At 41.0% G+C, this 21,882-nt stretch overlaps 2 protein-coding genes and 1 non-coding gene across 6 annotated transcripts in view; 2 read left to right on the top strand and 1 right to left on the bottom strand.

Annotated features, from left to right (window-relative positions):
- FREM3 (FRAS1 related extracellular matrix 3) overlaps positions 1-21,882 on the bottom strand; it is a 91,544-nt gene that overhangs the window by 31,131 nt on the left and 38,531 nt on the right. For 3 of the 4 annotated variants that reach the window (XM_045998264.1, XM_045998265.1, XM_045998263.1), the window contains exons 3-4: positions 7,410-7,556; positions 4,114-4,344 (exon numbers count right to left, since the gene is read on the bottom strand). In XM_045998264.1, the coding sequence (XP_045854220.1) occupies positions 4,114-4,344; positions 7,410-7,556 (378 nt within the window). Of the gene's footprint in view, positions 1-4,113; positions 4,345-6,538; positions 6,674-7,409; positions 7,557-21,882 lie in introns of those variants that run through there. The other variant, XM_045998266.1, reaches the window with a different exon arrangement.
- LOC123937434 (40S ribosomal protein S4-like) lies at positions 2,264-3,055 on the top strand. The gene has a single exon (XM_045998267.1). The coding sequence runs from the start codon at positions 2,264-2,266 to the stop codon at positions 3,053-3,055; it is 792 nt and encodes a 263-aa protein (XP_045854223.1).
- LOC123937784 lies at positions 17,723-17,825 on the top strand. The gene has a single exon (XR_006817579.1). It is a non-coding gene; the product is annotated as a U6 spliceosomal RNA (small nuclear RNA).

The raw sequence follows: 21,882 nt of genomic DNA, 5'->3' as shown, positions 1-21,882 counted from the left end.
TAGAAATGTACATAGACTCTTTCACTTATTTGTGGAGCATAACAAATAACATAGAGGACATGGGGAGATGGAGAGGAGAAGGGAGTTGAGGGAAATTGGAAGGGGAGATGAACCATGAGAGACTATGGACTCTGAAAAACAACCTGAGGGTTTTGAAGGGGCGGGGGGTGGGAGGTTGGGGGAGCCAGTGGTGGGTAATAGGGAGGGCACGTACTGCATGGAGCACTGGGTGTGGTGCAAAAACAATGAACACTGTTATGCTGAAAAGAAAAAAAGAAAAAAAAGAAATGTACATAGTCTTTGACCCCTACATTTTTCAAACATGATTAACTATATGAGATGTAGTTGGGATAGAAATTGTTTCATAGTTAAGTGGAGCTAGAGAGGCAGTGGAATTGAGTTTGGGAGGCTTTTGAAGGGTTTAAAAGGAAAGCTAGCACTAAAATGGAAGGGAAAATCTTGCAACAAGTGTGTCTTTTTTTTTGAAATAAAATTTTAGGTCTTCTAGAGATCACACATTTCTACCCTTGCTTTACTTTTACTGCGTATATATAATTTTTCGACACTTTTAACTGTCAGGTAATCTAATTAATTAATGCAGAAAAAATTGTTTTTCCTGCTTTATTGAACAAACATTTTATTCAACACTTATTGTACTGATATTGTGTGGAAGACACTGACCAATTAATATTTTGAGAAAAATAAGTTACTGGTTTTCTCTTAATTTTCTTTTTTTTTAAATTTTTAATTATTTTTTTTTAAGATTTTATTTATTCATTTGACAGGCAGAGATCACAAGTAGGCAGAGAGGTAGGCAGAGAGAGAGGAAGGGAAGCAGGCTCCCCACTGAGCAGAGAGCCCGATGCGGGGCTCCATCCCAGGACCCTGAGACCATGACCTGAGCCGAAGGCAGAGGCTTTAACCCACTGAGCCACCCAGGCGCCCTTCTCTTAATTTTCTTATTAAGCTTTTTATTTTAGTTCTTGTACAGTTAACATATTCCTACCTTTAATCTTTAAAATAACATTCCCATTGGGATCTACGAGCTCTGTGTGTGCATCTGTATGTACACACACGTGTGTATATTTCTGCATATATACACATCATCAGAATGTTCACTGAAATATGAATATGAATATTGGTTATCTCTTGTTGATGGAATTATGTGTGGTATATTCCTTTGGGTTTTTCAACATTTGCCAAGGCTATTCATTAAGCATGCTTTGTGCAATTAAATATAAATAAATAAATCAAACCACATTTAACTTCTTCAGTTCTTTCCTTCATAACATATATACACATAGATTCTTCCTCTTGGGAGCAAGAAGGAAAAGTATTGTAATAGACATCGTTTCTTCTTTTGGAGCTATTACTAAGTTATAATACAGAATTCTATGTTGAATTGTCTAGTTATCATGGGTTAATTTTTTTCTTCTTTATTTTACTGCCTAAATTAGTTTCAACAGATACTGGTATTTACCTCTGGTATTGATTTACAGAGGAAAAGACCAGTGATACTTTTCTTTCTGCCATTTTAGCCTTCCATAGTAGTCTACTGTCTTGACATCTTTTGAAGCTAAAAGTGAGTTAAAGTTATTAGTATCATGTTAAAAAACTGGAAAAATACATTAATGGACGGAGATGTTCAGACATGTTCTCTATTTTCCCATTTTGAAAAGCCTGCTCTCTTTCATCTATGAATCCAAATCCCATTCATTCTTTAAGACTCAGCTCAAGGGGCGCCTGGGTGGCTCAGTGGTTTGGGCCGCTGCCTTCGGCTCGGGTCGTGGTCTCGGGGTCCTGGGATCGGGTCCCGCGTCCGGCTCTCTGCTCTGGGGGGAGCCTGCTTCCCTCTCACTCTCTCCGCCTGCCTCTCTGCCTACTTGTGATCTCTCTCTGTCAAATAAATAAATAAAGTCTTTAAAAAAAAAAAAAAAAGACTCAGCTCAAATCCTCCCTCCTCCAGGAAGCTTAACTGCTCAGGACTATGGTGATCCCTGTGGATCCTAACATTGGGCTTTCCTAATTGATTCATGTGTCTAAGTGTTGTTATCAACAAAACTGATAACATACCTTGTTCATTGGATAATGGGGCAACATTTTCTACTTTTGTCTACCAAAACCCAAAGTGTATAGAAACAGTATTTCCCAAATTGTATTTAGAGAAAGCTATAAGAGACTCTAAGAGACTATAAGAAACTATAGGATGCTCCTTGGGGACAATAAATTTAAAAAAAGTCTATGGCCGGTTCCTAGTGCAGCCATGGGTCATGGTCCCAAGGAACATCTGAAGCGTGTAGCAGCTCCAAAGCATTGGATGCTGGATAAACTGACTGGTGTGTTTGCTCCTCGCCCATCTACTGGTCCCCATAAGCTGAGAGAGTGTCTTCCTCTCATCATTTTCCTAAGGAACAGACTTAAGTATGCCCTAACAGGAGATGAAGTAAAGAAGATCTGTATGCAGCGTTTTATTAAGATTGATGGCAAGGTCCGAACTGATATAACATACCCTGCTGGTTTTATGGATGTCATCAGCATTGACAAGACTGGAGAGAATTTCCGTCTGATCTATGATACCAAGAGTCGCTTTGCTGTTCATCGGATTACACTCAAGGAGGCCAAGTACAAGTTGTGCAAAGTGAGAAAGATCTTTGTGGGGACAAAAGGAATTCCCCATCTGGTGACTCACGATGCTCGCACCATCCGCTATCCTGATCCCCTCATCGAGGTCAATGACACCATTCAGATTGATTTGGAGACCGGAAAGATTACTGATTTCATCAAGTTTGACACTGGTAATCTGGGTATTGTGACCCGGGGTGCTAACCTGGGAAGAATTGGTGTGATCACCAACAGAGAGAGACACCCTGGTTCGTTTGATGTGGTTCATGTGAAAGATGCCAATGGCAACAGCTTTGCCACCCGACTCTCCAACATTTTTGTTATTGGCAAAGGCAACAAACCATGGATTTCTCTTCCCCATGGAAAGGGTATCCGCCTCACCATTGCTGGAGAGAGAGACAAGAGACTGGCGGCCAAAAAGAGCAGTGGGTAGAATGGTCTCTAGGTGACGTGATTGGAAGTCTTTATACCTAATTAAAGGTCATACAGCATGATTAAAAAAAAAAAAGTCTATGGTCTAGTTTGGGAAAACTGATTAAACAAAGTTAAACAGGTTTCTTTGTAGGAGAATTTCTTAGAAAGTTTAATATGCTAGTATAAATTATGATGTTTAGGAAGGAAGATGTTTGAAACAGTTTCTAGATTTATTTGGTTCATGGAAATCTTTCTGATCCTGTTGTAGAAATTCTATTATACTCTTGTTCTCTGTAATGCAGTTTGGAACATAAGAAGAGAGAGGACTCTCCATGTATTCTTGTGAATTTAACTAAGCCTTAAGCTCTGGTAGTAAGTCATGTAATTCTAGGGGATGCCTGAATTCTTTCAACTATTACAACAATCAATGTGTCTAATTAAAATTCAAAGTTGAATACTAAAACCTTCCTTAAGGTAGTATTCTTCTCCTTTCAGGAAAAGGGACAGCCAATGCCACAATTATTAGTTAAAACTTTTTTCCCTTTTTAATTTATCTTGGGAGGTATTTGCTGTACCAATGAAAGAATAAATGAATCAAATGTGTCTGTGAATTCAAGAATATGATGCCCAACTCTAACAGAACTTTGTGGGACGCGTGGTAAAGCCAACAAGTTGACTGGTGCCCAGCAGCCACATCTAGGACAAGGGATATCTAAAGTCCCTCCCTGATCTGTGAGGTGCTCCCTGAAAATGGTGGGAAGATAGTGGCCTGGAAGGAGTCTTAAGGATGTGGGGGCAAAAGGCACCATACTGTGTGTGTAGAGAGCAAACTATGAAGGCTTGTGCATATTTTAAAGTAATGCTTATGAAGTCACGTCTATTTCAATCTCCTAGATTCCCTTGCAAAAATTCTAAGCGCAAAAGAAAAATTACTGCCTTAAAGCGATCACTTAACTTTAAAAACTAAATGGTATGAACATGTTCCATGGCTTATGGAGCCTCAGGGAGGTATGAATGCCTGAAATGGATGCAGGAACATGTACTGGTTAATAAATCATATCAGCAGGAACCACATACCATCCCCAGGGTCGACAATTTCAACAGTTGCCATTTCTGGAAACTCCAGTGCAGCCATGACAGGGTCCAACAGAACGATCTGGAAGGTCTCTGAAGCCTCGTATTCATTGTCAGATATAATTCTCACTCTCCATGTGGCAGTAGTCTGTCCAGGATTGAAGTGGACCTGTTTCTGAGACTTTCCTTTAAAATCTTTACCTTTTTTTGCAGTTTCATCTTTGGTTTCAATGCCTTAAAAAAAGTGGGAAATTATGAATGTAAAGCCAAGTGACAGACGAAAGATTCTTTCAAAATGGATTCTTTTGCTGATGAAAAATGGATAAAGTGGAAGGTACTTCTTTTAATGTTCCCGAAACACATTTCTAAACTATACTTATTGGCTAAGAGTGTATATAAGCAAAAGAGGAGGGAAGTGAGAGGGAAGCAGGGAAGGAGGAGACAAGAGGGAACAGAGAACAGTCATTAACTTATTTATTTTATAAATATTTACTGAGGGCATCTGATATGCCAAATTCTACCAGGTGCTCAGGATTCAGAGATGAGTACGAAACCATTCCAGCTTCCAAAGAAGCCCCTAGAATGGGCACTGTATGGAGGTGGAGATCTTCAGCTGTTTTGTCCACTGATGCACTCCTGGTGATCACAGCAGTGCTTGGCATGGAATCAGTATTCCATAAACATTTTTGGGGGTGATTATTTTGTATCTAGTAATTTCAATAGTTTTAATTAACAAAATTAATTTTTTTTCTCATGTGGATCTTTACTTGTGGTGGCTTGAATCCTCCTGTGTTTAGTAATTTATAATTGTAAGAGGATTGATAGCAATTTGCAGACACGTAGCGTGCTGTTGGTAAAAATGGAGGGGGGGGGACAGTTTTGAGGTCTGTTAGGAAAAAGGAATTAATGACTCACTAAAGAAATGGAAGGACAGTAACACAGTGTTGAAAGTACCCAAAGTGAGACACAAGGTGAAAGGGACTACCCCCTGCAGACTGAAGAGAGGCTCCCCTCACCACAAAAAGCTCCATAGTATTCTAGATTGTTTGGCTGTGATTTCTGAATGAATGTCTAATGAAGCAAGAATACCTGTACCTCATCTCTTTGGGTCTCATTATAAGAGGAAGACTCTGCCGCTGTCTGAATGGGTGAAATCAACTATTGCCACCCACCCTGGCCCGGTACCAGCTACTGTGAAAAGCTTTATATAAAACGAGCTGCAGAGTTCCTTTTGTCCTTCCCTCCACTCACTCTCAGAACCTGATGTCTTGAAAAGATACCCAAACCTATAAAGTGTGAAAATAATTTTCAAGATAAGAGAGCGCACATTGACTTCTTAAAACTGTTGGAAGAAGGCTTGCATCAGTACTGGTTTGGCAGCTGAGAATGAATGTCAGACATTGAGGAAGCGCCTCCTGTGGCCCTGTGTCGGACTTGGAGAAGATGAGGAGGAGAGTGGTGTCCTTAGCCACAGCTTCAGTGTAGGTCCTGGACCGCTGTGTAAACAGGGTAGGTCCATGACCGTTAGTACTTGGTGAACATCGGCTCAGTGTGAGGTGCTGAGGAGGCAAAGCTGAATTGGGCAGAGCCACTACTACCCCTAAGAGGTTTACCAGGAGAAAGAAACAAATGATTTCAACTCTATTTGGTGAGTGCCATGGTACAATAATGATAGTTAACATGTACTGAGTATTTAATGTAGGCCAGCGACTATGCTAGATTGATTTACACTCATCATATTTCATCCACAAGTAACCCAGCACAGGCTGGGGTGACGGGACTAGGAGGGCTTCTTGCAGCACTGAGTAAGGTTCTCTAGTGTGGTGTTGATGTGGTTTATTAAGGAGTGTGTTGTAGGACAGAAGAGTGGATTATATGTCGCTCACTTAACAACACAGATTGGGTGACTACTGTATACCCTGTGCTGTGTTCAGAGTTCGGCATTGTAGATTGTAGCATCTGCCATAGTGGAGCTGGAAATCTACTGAGGAGGACAGACAGAAGACAGATGGACAGGTGATGCCTGCCAGGGATGCTCAGCGCTGTGAACAATAAAGCAGGGCCTGGGGATAGCACCTGTGGAGGGGCTGGTTCAGGTAGGGAGGCTGGGGACACCTCTCTCAGGAGTTGACTCTACCACTATCCAAATGGTCCAGGGAAGAGAGATGAGTTTTTTCTTGAGTAGGATATGAAAATAGTTCTTGACATAGTAACCCAAATCTTGTGCCTCTGGGAAATCCCTGAGGTAAAAAATTATAAAGATAGAACCCTACCAGAGAAAGGAAGCATACTTCAGCTCAAGTTACTCTGGCAAATGCCACTGTGGGTTAACAAAGTGACCTGCAGTGTAGAATGAGGCTAGGGACCACCCAGAAATCAGAGTGCTCTTTCGCTGACCTCTTTTAGGGGAACAGTCCTATCCCAGAGCCTCAGGCCTGAGGAGGTGCCTGGGGAAAAGCTTGCCTTTTCTTGGTCGCCTGTTCGCAGCCACCTCCTTCTGGTTTCTCTCCAACAGCTTCGATATGTTGGCAGGTCTCTGATTAGATTCCAAATGCCTGGGAAGCTCAGAATGCTCATTTGTAAAATGAAGATAACGCACTCCTATCTGTCTTCTCAGTAGGTTATGAAAATAAAGACAAAATGATCTGTGGGAGTGGTGGCAGCTAAAGATGTCATAAAAATCTAATGCACTATTAGAACCATTATTACTAATTATTAATGATGATGATGACAGGTATTACAGAGGCGTTTATATCTGTTTACCCCAAGGAGACATAGGTCTTTGTAGAACATAGAAAAACTTGATCCTGCAAATGTTTTAGAAGGATTTAGAACCTAATAGCAGGGTAAAAACAGATACGTATAATTGAAGGAAGTGGCTACAACAAAACATAATAAGATATCACGTATTCACAAATAATTTTTCAAAGGAAATAGCTAGAACGAAGCATAATCATATATTGTAGGCATAAAAGCAATTTTAATAGAAACTGAGTGACTTGGGGATTGTGGTATATGGCTATGAAATGTTGTATTTTTCCTGGTATCATTTGGGTTGAAACAGAAAGACTGTGACCTTCCAGAAGGAGGCAAACAGGAAGAGCAGGAGGATGAAAAGTTGGAGTGTGTATTTAATCCTGTAACTAACGTGGAGTAAAAACTATGGCACAGATTCACACAATTTTTTTTAGAGATTCCCCCACACCTGTCGTCAAGTCTCTTCCAAGGAATTCTCTCATCATTGTTTTTAAGCTTAGATTCCATTACCTATTGCCCACAACCAATCTAAGTTTACTTACTGATAAAGGATGTTTCTTCAAGATACCCTCTGCGTGTGAGGGTCACTTCTAAAAACGTGGAGTCTTCATCCACAATGTAGTACTCTTTCTCCAAAGAAATCCAAGCCCAGTTCAGATGGAAAGGTTGATGTGTTAGTTTATTTCCTTCTGCAATTGATAGGGGTAGAGAAGACATTGGATGAAAATTGGATTAGATGGGAAAATCATCTAATGCAGGGTTTTCATTTTGCTCCTAAAGCCAAGGGTTTTAAAATATATGCTTTTTTTTTTAAATAGAGGGAGAAGTGCTTTGCTTTTCTAGAGAGTGTCATGAGCACTATCTACAGCCCTATTCTCCCTGCTTAATATGGGATTATTAATCTGGGTCTATTCCTAAAAGTCCTTATGCACTAGAGTTCCAAAGAGTCAAACCTTGGTAGTTAAAAATTCCACTCATATTCAGTACTTCTATCCTTTGCTCACTGGTTGCTCTGTTTGCCTCCTCTCTCCCTGCCTCCTTCCCTCATTTCCTTCCTCCGCCCTGTGATTTAGTCCTTTGTATTGTTCGCATATCCATTTGCTCTGCTGACAAGGTACAAGTTCCTTAAAGACAGTGCTCCCATTATATTTCCTTATTTTACCACTGTGAGGATCTGCTATGGTGTCTGGAACTCAGATTCTTAATGTTTAAAAACTGTCCAAGTGGAGAACAAGAGACAGGATATAAGACTCTATCTGATTCGCTCCTGTCCACACTAGGTCACAGACCTTTCTGATGACAGTCAGTCTAGCCCTGTATTGGGGCTGTGCAGTGTGTGTGGATAGGAAGAAAGAAGAAGTCTACCTCAACTGGGGATCAGGCATGACAAATAACCACTTGTAAAAGGATGTTGAAAGGGGATTCTCTGCGACTCAGTTTCAACTGCTGCACCAGTGTGATAGATACCAGATGACGAAGTGAGCGTGGGCAGACTACCGTACGCAAAATTTACAACAGAAAGCTTTACCAACCAGGGCTACAACGACTGAACCCCTAAATCAGATCAAGCATATTACAAAAGGACAACATAGAGAAAAGAAAGGAGGATTTGTGAAGACAGTACTTTGGAAAAAGCTGGTGGGAATCTCTATCACTGCCCAAGGTAGATGTGGGCATGGAGTAAGGCTACAGTCTTCACACCCAGCCTAGAGGGTGTGGGCTTCCTCAACCTTGTGGAGAGCTGATAAGCCCTTCTGTAACTGTAGGCCCATGTGACTAATGCATTCTCAAAAAAGCTTATGTGGCCTTGGCAGGGCAGGGAGAGTGGCAGGACCTGGCTTTGGGAAGTAGTTAAGTATCCACAAGACTGGGACAAAGAAAGCATGCCTGTGGGCTGGGGGTGGGTCATCTTCCAACAGACACTGTTGAGGAGGCAGTGGGATCTCTGTGGAGGGAAGCTGGAAGCTGACCACCAGATTTCTATCGTCAGCTGCAGAAACATAAAAGATTAGGAACTGCAGATTCCAGAGTCAGGAATCTTTAAGGAACTCATGAAAACACTGTTGGGCCGCCTGGGCTCATCAGGTCACGATGCCAGCATCCTGGGATCCAGCCCCGCATCTGGCTCCCTGCTCAGTGGGAGGCCTGCTTCTCCCTCTCCCACTGTCTCTCTCTGTCAAATAAATACATAAAATCTTTAAAAAAAAAAAGTCACTGTTAATTAGTTGCCATCCAGGGGCCCTAACATGAAATGACAACAATACTTCCTTTACCAGACTGTGCTCTGTCCTCCATCTCCTCTCTCTCTGGGGCCAACCCAAGGATCCAAAGATTGGTAGGAAGGCAGGGGAAGCACCGGCACGGAGAGAGCGGAAGGGGCGTCTGCCCTCCCCCACTGGCACAGGTTCTGGCTAATAGCGGCAGAGAAGGCTTAACACAGAACAAGTTCTGAATTTTAATTATTGCTTGGGGCTGTGAATTCTAATGACCAGATTGACACTGCTTTTGATATAATATGACGGTAAGATGTTTTTATCTGTGAGTGATTAGAAAAATTGTGGGACCTGCCCCAGTTTCCACTGTAGGAGGAGGGAAAGTACCCCGTGCCTGCCAACAACATAACTGCAAAGTAAAAGGACAGACAGCTCCAATTATAATTTGGTTATATCACAAATCATGCTCGTTTGGTGTCCCAGGACCTCACTGAGGTATAATTGCAGGGTAAATGCACCTGCTGGATTTCATGTGTTTACTCTCCATCTGTATTCTCTCTTTAGAGGTAACACTGTTGATATTATTGTGGATCTGACAAATACAGAAAAAATATAAGATGAATATACCAGAAATCCTTTCATGTTATTAAAAAATATGATATTGGTCTTATTTCTAGTTTAAAATCACTTTAATTCTTCCACTATACAGTTTTTTGGATTTTGAAATCATGAGTCAAAAATAACAGTTTATGTTTACTTGTTCTTTTTCAAAGTTCTCTGATGTGATCTCCATTTTATTCTGACAATGCCACTACAGAGTAGGGTAAGTAACTAGTCTCATTGTATATCTAGGCAAACAGTTTCAGGACGATGAAGTGACTTGACCAGGTTCATGCAGGGTGGTGGCAAGGTCCTGTCTTTTCTGGACTGCAGACTTCTGTTTTTGTGTTCTATTTTTTTTTATTGTGTTATGTTAGTCACCATAAAATACATCATTAGTTTTGGATGCAGTGTTCTAAAATTCACTGTCTATACACCACACCCAGTGCTCCATGCAATCCGTGCCCTCCTTAATACCCAGCACGAGGCTTACCCAACCCCCCACCCCCCTGCCCTCCAAAACCCTCAGTCTGTTTCTTAGAGTCCTCCATCTCTTATGGTTCATCTCCCCTTCCAATTTCCCCCAATTTACTTTTCCTTTCCTTCTCCTAATGTCCTCCATGTTATTCCTTATGCTCCACAAGTAAGTGAAACCATATGATAATTGACTTTCTCTGCTTGACTTATTTCATTTAGCATAATCTTCTACAGTCCCATCCATGTTGATGCAAAAGTAGGGTATTCATACTCTGTGTTCGGTTTTTGACTCCAAGCTGCCGCTCCTATGATCAATGCTCCCAGATCAATGCAGCCCAAATACCTCAAAAGGGAACTAGGCAAAATCTATTGCAAACAAGACCCTTTGATTCAACACATGCATGATAAAAAAGAATCAGCAATTGGAGACAAAACCATTTTCTGATCCCAAATATATATGACACAGATTTCTCAAAAAAGTGGGCATAAGTAATGAAAATCTTTAGATCCTAGAAGCTCCCTTAAGTCTCTGCCTCCTGGAGCCATATGGTTTCTTAAGATTTGTCTTGAGATGTTTGCTTCGTTCTGTGTTCTCTGAAGACCTACTGGCTTTCTCCACTTGTCCATGCATATGGCCCCACTCATCTTGAGTTTGCTTATCTTTCTATCACATGATCTGCAGAGATAAAGACGCATCTCGGCATCTCAGTGGCTGAGTCTGGGTCTGGTTTATGGTGGTGTTGGCTGTAGTTTGCTGCCATGTGAGATTGAGGAGGAAGGCAGTTCTCAGAGAAGAGGACTCAGAGAACTAGAGATACCTAAATGGTGCTTATCTTTAATATTAAGATGCCAAAACGAGGTGAAAATAGAAGAGGGGCCCTTTAAAATTCTTGTCTCCTATAATTTTTCTGTACTCATATTCCGAAAATAAAATATGTGGATAATACAAAGAAGCAGCGAGGAGACATGGAAATAGCAGGGACTTTAATCTAATTAGTGATATAGACTTGTGGTTTAGATTCCTTGACTGTTAAATGAGCACAGTAACAATAACAAGGACAAGAATAGTACCTTCATCACTGAATGGTAAGGATTACTCTGAAGAGTGAAGGTGGAAATGAGTAGCACAATGTTTGGCACACAGTAGGCTCTCAAGAAACGGGTCACATGAAGGTTATTGTGACATGCACATACACATTTTGATGGAGAGGCAGGAAAAAATAAATACAAATTAGTATTTTTTTAATGCATTAATCAATTAGGTACAGAGGACCATTTACATATTCATTTATATATCCTATAAATAATGACTCTACATTCCTGCCAATCAGTAGACATAGTGTTAGCATTAGGCTAAATGTTGTGGAATTTGTGCATCAGGACCCACAACATGGATACCCCCCCAGTGGCCCAATCCACATCACAAAGGTAAACCTAAGTCAGCCTGTGCTTACCCCAAGCACCTGTCAAAGAAACCCAACATTCACCAATCACAAGCCTTCATCTCACCTCTACCTAGCCTGTCTTACTCTAGAAATTAGAGCCTGCTGAAGTCTTGCAATGATGTCTCCAAACTTTTTGCCAATCACACTCTGTTTCTGAGTTGCCTCTTACGCTCTGTGAGACTTGCTGTTGCCCCAGGTCCCTCGGGAACAGTGGTCCGCTGCTTGGGAGGCTCTGTCTCCCCCAGTCCATGTATTGCTTCCCCTTGAATAAACAATATCAGACTGGTTGCCCGATTGTATTATTTTTGTCATTTGACACAAGATATAATTTCTTCAGAGAGGATGTGGACAGATTTCATGAGGCAGTAAGGGCTTAAGCACTAGGCGGTGACAGTGGCGAGGAAAAGGTGGGTTTTAGGGAGAAGTAAGGGAGAATCGACAAATTTGGGAGAGGAGAAGCAGCACGTGGGAGGCAGGCTGTCAGAGACGACTCAGAGCTCAAATCGGGGGCCTGGAGGAACTGCGTAGTGCGAGCAGATAGAGAGAAGTCAGGAGGGAAAGACAGCTTGAGAGTTTAATTTCAGATTTGGCTCTGCAGGTGTGGTAAGAAGTCCAAGGGAAAAGTCCACCAGCTACTTGGATATATGGATGTATGGGGGAAAAGGTCTGGGGGAGGGACAAAGCCAAGAAATATATATTTGGGTGTACTGTGATACATGGAGTTTCTGAAAGGGCGTTTTAAAGTCCAATATTTGAAGCATAACAATAGAGAGCTAAGTACATTTTATACTATCTTTGTTTTTTTCAGGCACTGCCACTCAAAGGAGCCACGCAATGGTGGAAGTGGATCAGAACCTGTTAAATGAGCACCTGACAGCAGGCATCCTGGGGCCCTGAGGAAGCTGATTCAGGCCTTGCCCTTTTCTGCCTTCAGACCAGACTGTCCCTGGACTTTGAAACTCCAAGCCAGGGCGACGTGGAGGGAAGGACTCCATCTCTACCAGCCATCTTGCCTCTGGAGGTGTGGCTCTGATTTAGTCTCCCTGGGTTGGTTGACTCTGCACCATCTGTTGCTGGGGAAGGGTTGGAGGTAGAGGGGAGGAGGGAATGCAATATGAGACAGAGGAGGGAGTTGGAATGGCCAGGGGACTCCTGCTAAGATAGAGGCCCCACTTGTGAGGGTCAGTTTCAGGGCCCTTGGCTTTTGAAGTCAGGGAGTTCTGAGGGGGAAGCAGGGGAGGGGGACATGACTGAGGGGACATGACTGAGGGCCCTCCCAGTGGGGAGCAGAGACATGGTTTCCTAGGCTTTAGCTCTACCCTCACAGGCTTCCACTGAGCGCACTCCTCACAGGTGCAGCTCCTTCCCTGCACCGAGAAGCAGGAAGCCAGCCAGGTGATGCATTAATGATTACATTCCAGGTAATGAGATGTGGTTTAATGTATAATGAATAAGAGTGCAGAGTCTGGATTGCCTGAAAGTCCAATTTATACAAGACTTTGCATAGACAGAGTTCTGTACTTCAATGAGGAAATAACCTTAAACAAAGAGGACCAAGAACTAAACTCTGGGGACAGTTGCACTTGGGAGCCAGTGCTGGAAAATAAGTAATAGAATGGAAAATAAGAAGGCTGCAAGTTAGTTTTATCGTGGTGTGGAAGTCTGATCTAAGACTATCATCTAGAGGGGAAAAAAAAAGAACAGTTTCAAGTAGAACTATAATCTTCTTATCCAAGGATGATACCTTGTTAATTGCTTTATCAAACTGTCATAGCTAGATATCTAGTTATACCCTAGGGTGGCATTTTTCAAACTCAGTACTACTGACATTTAGGTTGGGGAAGTCTTTGTTGTGAGAGGTCGTCTTGGGGATTGTAGGAAGTTCAGCAGCATCCTTGACCTCTACTTACTAGATCCCAACAGCAGTCCCTCACCCACCACTGCCCTTCAAATGCAACTATAACAAAAATTAAAAAAAAAAAAATTGTCTCCAGATATTGCCAAATGTCCCCGAAGAAGAAAAATGACCTCTCATTCAGAACCACTGGTGTAAAGGATTTGATGGCATCTCTGATAAAAGTCTTCCTGTGCCTCATGCTCCTATTTTAGGAGAATGACAAAAGAAACCTTTTTGGATTTCAATTCGGCATTCATCATCTAACATTTCTTATTGGCTTCAGAGTTTAGCCTGATCTCAGTCAATCTGAGGAAAATTAGAAGGCCACAATATCAAGAACGTTAAAACTATTTTTCCTGTGGGAAAATCAGAGTTTAAAGTTGGGGACAAGAGCTCTATTCATGGGATCTGGTTTCCCATCACACTTATTCCTGGGCAGCTTTTAAAGAGGAAGCACACACGAGGTCATCAGATTTAGGAGGGAAGACTGGAGGCTGCCATCCCACATGTGATCTCGAAGCCCTAGGCATGTGCCTGCAGCCCTGTTCCCTCATCTGTAAGACTGAGGTAAAGAGAGGTACATAGGAGGTACTGGATGGGAGAGGCCTTGTAGGTAGGGAAGTGTGGGTGTGTCATTTTGATGGTTTGAGCTAATATTATTAAGTTTCTTTTTTTCCTTCATGAGTCAGGAGAAGGAATTGTTGAGAAAAGAACTATGTAAAACATAATTAATGTTTAATGTTCTAAATGAAACCTATAAGCTCATAATGGGGGATGGAAGATGGGGGTAAAGAGGGACCAACATGTACCAAGTGTCTTATATGTGCTGAGTGCTGGGCTAGGAAGTGTGCAATAGGCCAGTAAAAAAGACAAAGAAAAACAAGAGATAAATGAGATGAAGCAGACAGGAGTTGGTGAACAAGAACTGATGGGACCAGTCTGGACAATGGAAAGATATGAGTGCACAGTGAGGAGAAGGGAAATACAAAGGTGACTTTTGGGATGGGAATAGCTTAGAAATCAACTATGGAAATAATAATGGAGAAAAACACCCAACTGCACCACTTTGGAGAACAGTGTAGAGATTCCTCAAGAAATTAAAAATAGAGCTTCCCTATGACCCTGCAATTGCACTACTGGGTATTTACCCCAATGATGCAGATGTAGTGAAAAGAAGGGCCACCTGTACCCCAATGTTTATAGCAGCAATGGCCACGGTCACCAAACTATGGAAAGAACCAAGATATCCTTTAACGGACAAATGGATAAGGAAGATGTGGTCCATATACACTTTGGAGTATTATGCCTCCATCAGAAAGGATGATTACCCAACTTTTGTAGCAGCATGGACGGGACTGGAAGAGATTATGCTGAGTGAAATAAGTCAAGCAGAGAGAGTCAATTATCATATGGTTTCACTTATTTGTGGAGTATAACAAGTAACACGGAGGACTTGGGAAGATGGAGAGGAGAAGGCAGTTGGGGGAATTGGAAGGGGAGGTGAACCATGAGAAGCTATGGACTCTGAAAAACAACCTGAGGGTTTTGAAAGGGCGGGAGGTGGGAGGTGGGGGTAGGAACCAGGTGGTGGGTAATAGGGAGGGCACATATTGCATGGAGCACTGGGTGTGGTGCAAAAACAATGAATACTGTTACGCTGAAAAGAAATTAAAAAAAAAAAAACTCCCAACTGCAGAATTTCTAAGTTCTTGAATTCAAGAGTATAATAATGCATTTACATTTTCACAATTATCCGCTATTGGGTTTAAAAAAAAAAAAAAAAGGAAAACTACACTAAGTATTTTACCTAAATACTATATTCAGGAAGAGTTAATTTTGATGTAACTTATTTACCAATTCTAGTTTTCTGATATAATCTCTTCTTTTAAAAATGCAATAATTTAAAAAAATTATAAAAACCCTTAAAGTAAAAAAGAGATTATATATTGCTATGGCACAATTTTGAAAATACAGCTTCAAATTTTAGGATTGTTTGCTCCAGCTCTTTGAAAAATGCTGGTGGAATTTTGATTGGAATGACATCGAAAGTATAGATTGCTCTCGGCAGTATAGACATTTTAACAATGTTAATTTTTCTGATCCATGAGCATGGAATGGTCTTCCATCTTTTTGTGTCTTCTTCAATTTCTTTCATGAGTGTTCCGTAGTTCTTTGAGTACAGATTCTTTACCTCTTTGGTTAGGTTTATTACCAGGTATCTTATGGTTCTTTGTACTATAGTAAATGGAATCAATTCTCTAATTTCCCTTTCTGTATTTTCATTGTTAGTGTATAAGAAAGCAACTGATTCCTGTACATTGATTTTATATCCTGCCGCATTACTAAACTGCTATATGAATTCTAGTAGTTTGGGGTGGAGTCTTTGGGTTTTCCATATAAAGTATTACGTCACATATAAAATATCACATCATCTGTGAATAGAGACAGTTTGAATTCTTCATTGCCAATTTGAATACATTTTATTTATCTGTGTTGTTTGATTGCTGTTGCTAGGACTTCTAACACTATGCTGAACAAGAGTGGTGATCCTTGTCATGTTCCTGATCTCAAAGGGAAGACTGTCAGTTTTTCCCCACTGAGATGATATTCACTGTGGGTATTTCATAGCACCAGAGCAAACAATCCTAAAATTTGTATGGAATCAGAAGAGACCCCGATTTGCTAAGGAAATGTTGAAAAAAGAAAAACAAACCTGGAGACATCATGTTGCCTGATTTCAAGTTTTACTACAAAGTTGTGATCACCAAGACAGCGTGGTACTGGCATAAAAACGGACACATAGACCGGTGGAACAGAGTAGAGAGCCCAGATATGGACCCTTAACTTCATGGTCAACTAATCTTTGACAAAGCAGGGAAAATATACATTGGAAAAAAGACAGTCTCTTCAATAAATGGTGCAGGGAAAACTGGACAGCTATGTGTAGAAGAATGAAACTCAACCATTCTCTTACACCATACACAAAGATAAACTCAAAATAGATAAAAGACCTCAACATGAGGCAGGAATCTATCAAAATCCTAGAGGAGAACATGGGCAGTAACCTCTTCGACATCAGCCACAGCAACTTCTTTTAAGATATGTCTCCAAAGGCAAAGGAAACAAAGGTGAAAATGAACTTTTGGGACTTCATCAAGATCAAAAGCTTCTGCACAGCAAAGGAAACAGCCAACAAAACAAAGAGGCAACTCACGGAATGGGAGAAGATATTCGCAAATGACAATACAGACAAAGAGCTGATATCCAGGATTTACAAAGAACTACTAAAACTCAACACACACAAAACAGATAATTACATCAAAAAATGGGCAGAAGACATGAACAGACACTTCTCCAACGAAGACATACAAATGGCTATCAGACACATGAAAAAATGTTCATCATCACTAGTCATCAGGGAGATTCAAATCAAAACCACATTGAGATACCACCTTACACCAGTCAGAATGGCCAAAATTAACAAGACAGTGAACAACATGTGTTGGAGAAGATGTGGAGAAAGGGGAACCCTCTTACACTGTTGGTGGGAATGTAAGTTGGTGCAGCCACTTTGGAAAATAATTAAGGAATCTTAAGATTCCTTAAGAATTTTGAGCTCCCCTACGACCCTGCAATTGCACTACTGGGTATTTACCCCAATGATACAGATGTCGTGAAGAGAAGGTCATCTCTACCCCAATGTTCATAGTAGCAATGGCCACAGTCGCCAAACTATGGAAAGAACCAGGATGCCCTTCAACAAATGAATGGATAAGGAAGATGTGGTCCATATACATGATGGAGTATTATGGACTGGAAGAGATTATGCTGAGTGAAATAAGTCAAGCAGAAAGAGTCAATTATCATATGGTTTCGCTTATTTGTGGAGCATAAGGAATAACATGGAGGACATGGGGAGCTGGAGAGGAGAAGGAAGTTGGGGGAAATTGGAGGGGGAGATGAATCATGAGAGACTGTGGACTCTGAAAAATAATCTGAGGGTTTTGGAGGGGCGGGGGTTTGGGAGGTTGGGTGAGCCTGGTGGTGGGTATTATGGAGGGCACGTACTGCATGGAGCACTGGGTGTGGTGCATAAACAATGAATTCTGGAACACTGAAAAGAAATTTAAAAAATAAGTAAAAATCTTAAAGAACCCACAACAATAAAAAAGTGCTAGTGTGAAATAAAAAAAAATACAGCTAATAAATGCTCAATCTCATGCTTGCTATGGCAACAGGTACACTAACATTGGAACGATACAGTGAAGATTGGCATGGCCCTTGCTCTAGAATGACACACAAATTTGTAAAGTATTCCATATTAAACAAATAAAATAAAAAATAAATAAACGCTGACTCTCAAATGAGTAAAATAAAATACTGAATGATAAGCTGGCTGCTATTGTCAAACATTAACGGATCATGGCCTTGAACTTCAATAAATAAAAAATTGAATTGACTAGGATATTTGATCTTAAATGTTTAATAATTACCCAAAGAAAATCTAATATTATACTTATGTTTTTTAATATTCCCTGACATTTTCAAATAGCTTCGTTATCATAAGCATTTATCTTCTACAGCTACCAACTTTAAAATACATCTGAATTCCTTAAGCACCTACTCATCATAATACCTGTAACTATTGGTTGTCACATAGTGTCAGTTAGTATCATTTGTCTTTGGAAAATGCTTCACAGTGCCTTATTGTGATGAAATGTGTTATTCTGAATTCGAGGCTTGAGGTGTACAGATAAGCTGCATGTCTACAGGATATAAATATAATAAATATAACACATTTTCCCCCCAGTAGAGCTATAATTTCAGGGAAAAGGAAGGACCTTGAGATAGAAGAATTAGCAAAATTAGGTAAGAAAAAAAGTCAAACTGCATGTCAGACTGATCTCCGTTTTCTTCCCCTAGCCGTCTCCAGTGTTCCTGGAGCTGTGGGTAGCAAATTGAAAAATGTGCTTTGTTGGATGAGAGACACTACATCCCCTTCCTGCTCAAGGATGTTATTCCACTCCCATTTCTTTTGCATAATTCACTTCTTTTTAATAATTCCACGGGCCTGCCTGATCCTCCCTTCAGTGCTTTATGGTGCAACCACTCACAACTCAAAGCTGGGAAGGAGAGGTGTCTCCAACACGCAGGTCATGTCCATTCTCTTCTTGAGAAACAATAGCAGGTTGTTTTGTGCAATCACAGAGCAGGGTTTTCAGAAAAGCAGGGGGGAACTAAAGAAGAGCACCCAGATGAGACATCTGCAGTCGTTTCTCTCCTTGTGTTCCTCTAAGCTACAGCAATGTTACCTCCCAGACCATGTTTCTACATCTACTTCTGCAATCTTTGGAAACGTCAGGGTAGGGGGATGGGTGAGGCAGCAGGTGTGGGGTGGGAGGGGGAGGGGTGGCAGGTGCAATGCAGTTTTAAAGAGGTGTTTGGTATATTTTTTTTGGAGATGTCCCCAAACTGTCTTGATGATAAATTTGGCTTCCATTTTGAAGAATACAAACTGAACATGTTACTGCTATGTATAACAGTACAAGTTTTCTGTGCCCTTTTCCACCTTCCTAAAATAGAGTACTTCAATATTAGCACAGTGGAAACAGTGGGAAAAAATATAGACCAGAAGCTTTTAAAAGATTCTTTTACATGCCTTAATAAGGGCACCGCATTCTGCTCTTGACACAAAACAAAACTATCCAAAGTACTCTCAGAGCAAGATTTTAGAGAATTAAAAAAAAAAAAGGATAACACTATATTAGCAGAAGTTTCCAACTATTAGGAAAGTAAAAAGATACTGATTGTATGATCATATGCAATGGCCATTTCTCTCTGGGATTTGGGGCTCCACATGGCTTAACTGGAAGGCAGAAAATTGTGCTTTCTTCATTCTCAAGACTGTATGGGATTGATTCAAGGAGGATGTTGAAGCATAGTCTTCCTTCCCGAGAATGTAATGCAATGTAACATATACAGCAAATTCCTCTTTGGGGATCAGCATAATCTTTCTCATTTTTGGAAACAATCTAGATAGAACCAGAGAAAGCAACTGGGTCCTAGTTAGAACCTTCTTACTCTTCTCTTCCATGAAGCATGCAATTGGGATCTCTCTGAGTTCCTTCCAGGTTTAACATTCTAGAATGTTTTCTGCCCCCACCCACCTGGCAGGTGGCACTGTCACACCAATAAAGAAAACATATACACTTATTATGTCCCAGTTTGGAAAAGAATATTACTCAGCATAAGTTGGCATATAAACTTGATAAATTAAGTGAGAACTTTAAGCTCTCAGGAGGCCTACATATACATGACGAGAATGAGTTCTCAGGAAGGCACATGAACTGTCTGGGGACAGAGGAGCACTGCAACAGCCCGATGTGTGACCTTAACCCCATCTGCATATTATCATCGTATCCTTTCATATCTGTGATGTCATGTGAAAATCCAATGCATACACCACCCTCAGGAGTGGGAGTGTGCGTACATGATGTTTGACAAACAATGTCCCTGAGGTTCTGTAGTTGTGTCTCACTCAAGGTCACAGAACTAGGTGATACATTTAAAAGTGTGCAAAGCCCTCCAGGATCTGGATCCTTGCTACCTCCCCATCATCTCCTACATCTCTTTCCACCTTTGGAGTCTATGAGAGCTTATTCTAAGTCACGGGCACATTGTGAAGCTAACAGTGTGTCTTCACAGCTCTGAAAACTCTCAGTCATCCCTCAAGGCTCAGTAAGAGTCTTGCTCTTTGGAAAAATTTCCTGGGTGATGGCTCACCTATGTCACTCAAGCACATTACCTCCTTGCTAGTGCTGCTCTCAGTACTGCCGTGAATCGTCTCTGTGTCTGGTTGTCTTTCTGCAAAAGTAGCTGCTCTTCATCATGGAGTCCCTAGTGCTTGGCACAGAGCCTAGAAATTACAGGGGCTCAATAAATACCTGTTGAATGACTGAATGCCTTCTGGAGAAAAGCTGACTTAGATATGGATTTAAAGAAGAACAGAATGAGCACTGCTAATAATTTAACCTATGTACAATTTGTAAATATATTACCTTGCTTCATAAGAATGTCGATAATGGTTTTAAAAAAATCTAGTGATATCACAGTATAGACCTGTAGTTTTATTCTAGTTAGAAAGAGAACCAGAACCTGCACTCCAGGTTCTTATACTCTTGGTTTAGAGCATCTTCTATGCAATACGGTGTGTACAGGCTGTGAACTGATCTTTAAGCTTGAGGGTCTAGTTCTAGAGAGACCTTTGAAAAAAATAAGAAAATTACTATTTTACATTTCTATAGTATGTATTATTTAACTTGCCCCCCACAGTCCAGTGTTCTGCTCATGTTCTAGAAACTGATCACGTCACACTGGGCATATAAATTTGTGCTTTATTGGCATTAGGAATGAGACAGTATAATACAAATTATACATGTATATATAACGAAAAGCAATTATTTCCTGAAAAGCCACAGTGCGCTCTATCTTAGGGACACCTAACCAAAGAAAGCTCCTACAGTTTTTTTTTCTTAAGATTTTATTTATTTACTTGAGAGAGAGAGCAAAAGTGAGAGAGAGATTGAGAGAATGTGTGGGGAGAGGGGCAGAGAAAGAAGCAGACTCTTCCCTCAGCAGAGAGCCCAATGATGGGCTCAATCCCAGGACCCTGAGATGATGACCTGAGCTGAAGGCAGTCGCTTAACCTGTTGAGCCACTGAGGCACCCTAAGCCCCTATAGTTTCTTATAGGTGTTCAACACAGGGTACATCTCCCTGGGGGTCTACTCTAATGTCAGTGACTAGCAGCTCTGAAATAGTGAGTGTGAAAGTTAGAATCACTTATTCTCCTATAACAAAAGAGATAAATGTCACATCCCCATCCCAGCTTATGTCCACAGTTAGCTCAAAGGAGATATAAGAATGTTCCAAGAGCAATATGACTTGTAAGTGTTGGGAAGGAAGGAGCCACATGAAAAAAGTGTCAAAAGGAAGTTTTGTGGAGGCATAAAAATAAAGTTCTTCTCATCATAGCCCAGATTGTAGAACCAAGTATTCACACACTCTTGTGAGTGGGTTTGGCCAAACTTTGGAACCATGTAAGTAAGCTCTAAATGAATGGGGAATGACCTCTGGTAGAGTTCTTAAGGTCTGACAAGACAATAATTAGGAGAGTTTGGAAGTTAAAGTAAACCACAGCCTAGCTCTGTGTCATCTCTGTTGTTCGTCATTATATTATAATGATATAGGCATTATAAAAATGGGCAAGCCAGAGAGCCAACAGATGTCATTAGCCTAGGTCTTGGCAAGCACTTATCAGGTAAAGAATATAAACTGAGTTTAGCCACCACCCCCTACCCCCTCCGCCCCGGGGAGGCATTCCA

This window comes from Meles meles, chromosome 2 (assembly GCF_922984935.1).
Source record: "Meles meles chromosome 2, mMelMel3.1 paternal haplotype, whole genome shotgun sequence".
Lineage (NCBI taxonomy): Eukaryota > Metazoa > Chordata > Mammalia > Carnivora > Mustelidae > Meles > Meles meles.
Note: the sequence above shows the minus strand (reverse complement) of the source record. Positions and strands in the feature narration are given on the sequence as shown.

Bases quoted from the DNA above. Each gene is read 5' to 3' on its own strand.
- LOC123937434 (XM_045998267.1), top strand. From the start codon at position 2,264: ATGGGTCATGGTCCCAAGGAACATCTGAAGCGTGTAGCAGCTCCAAAG.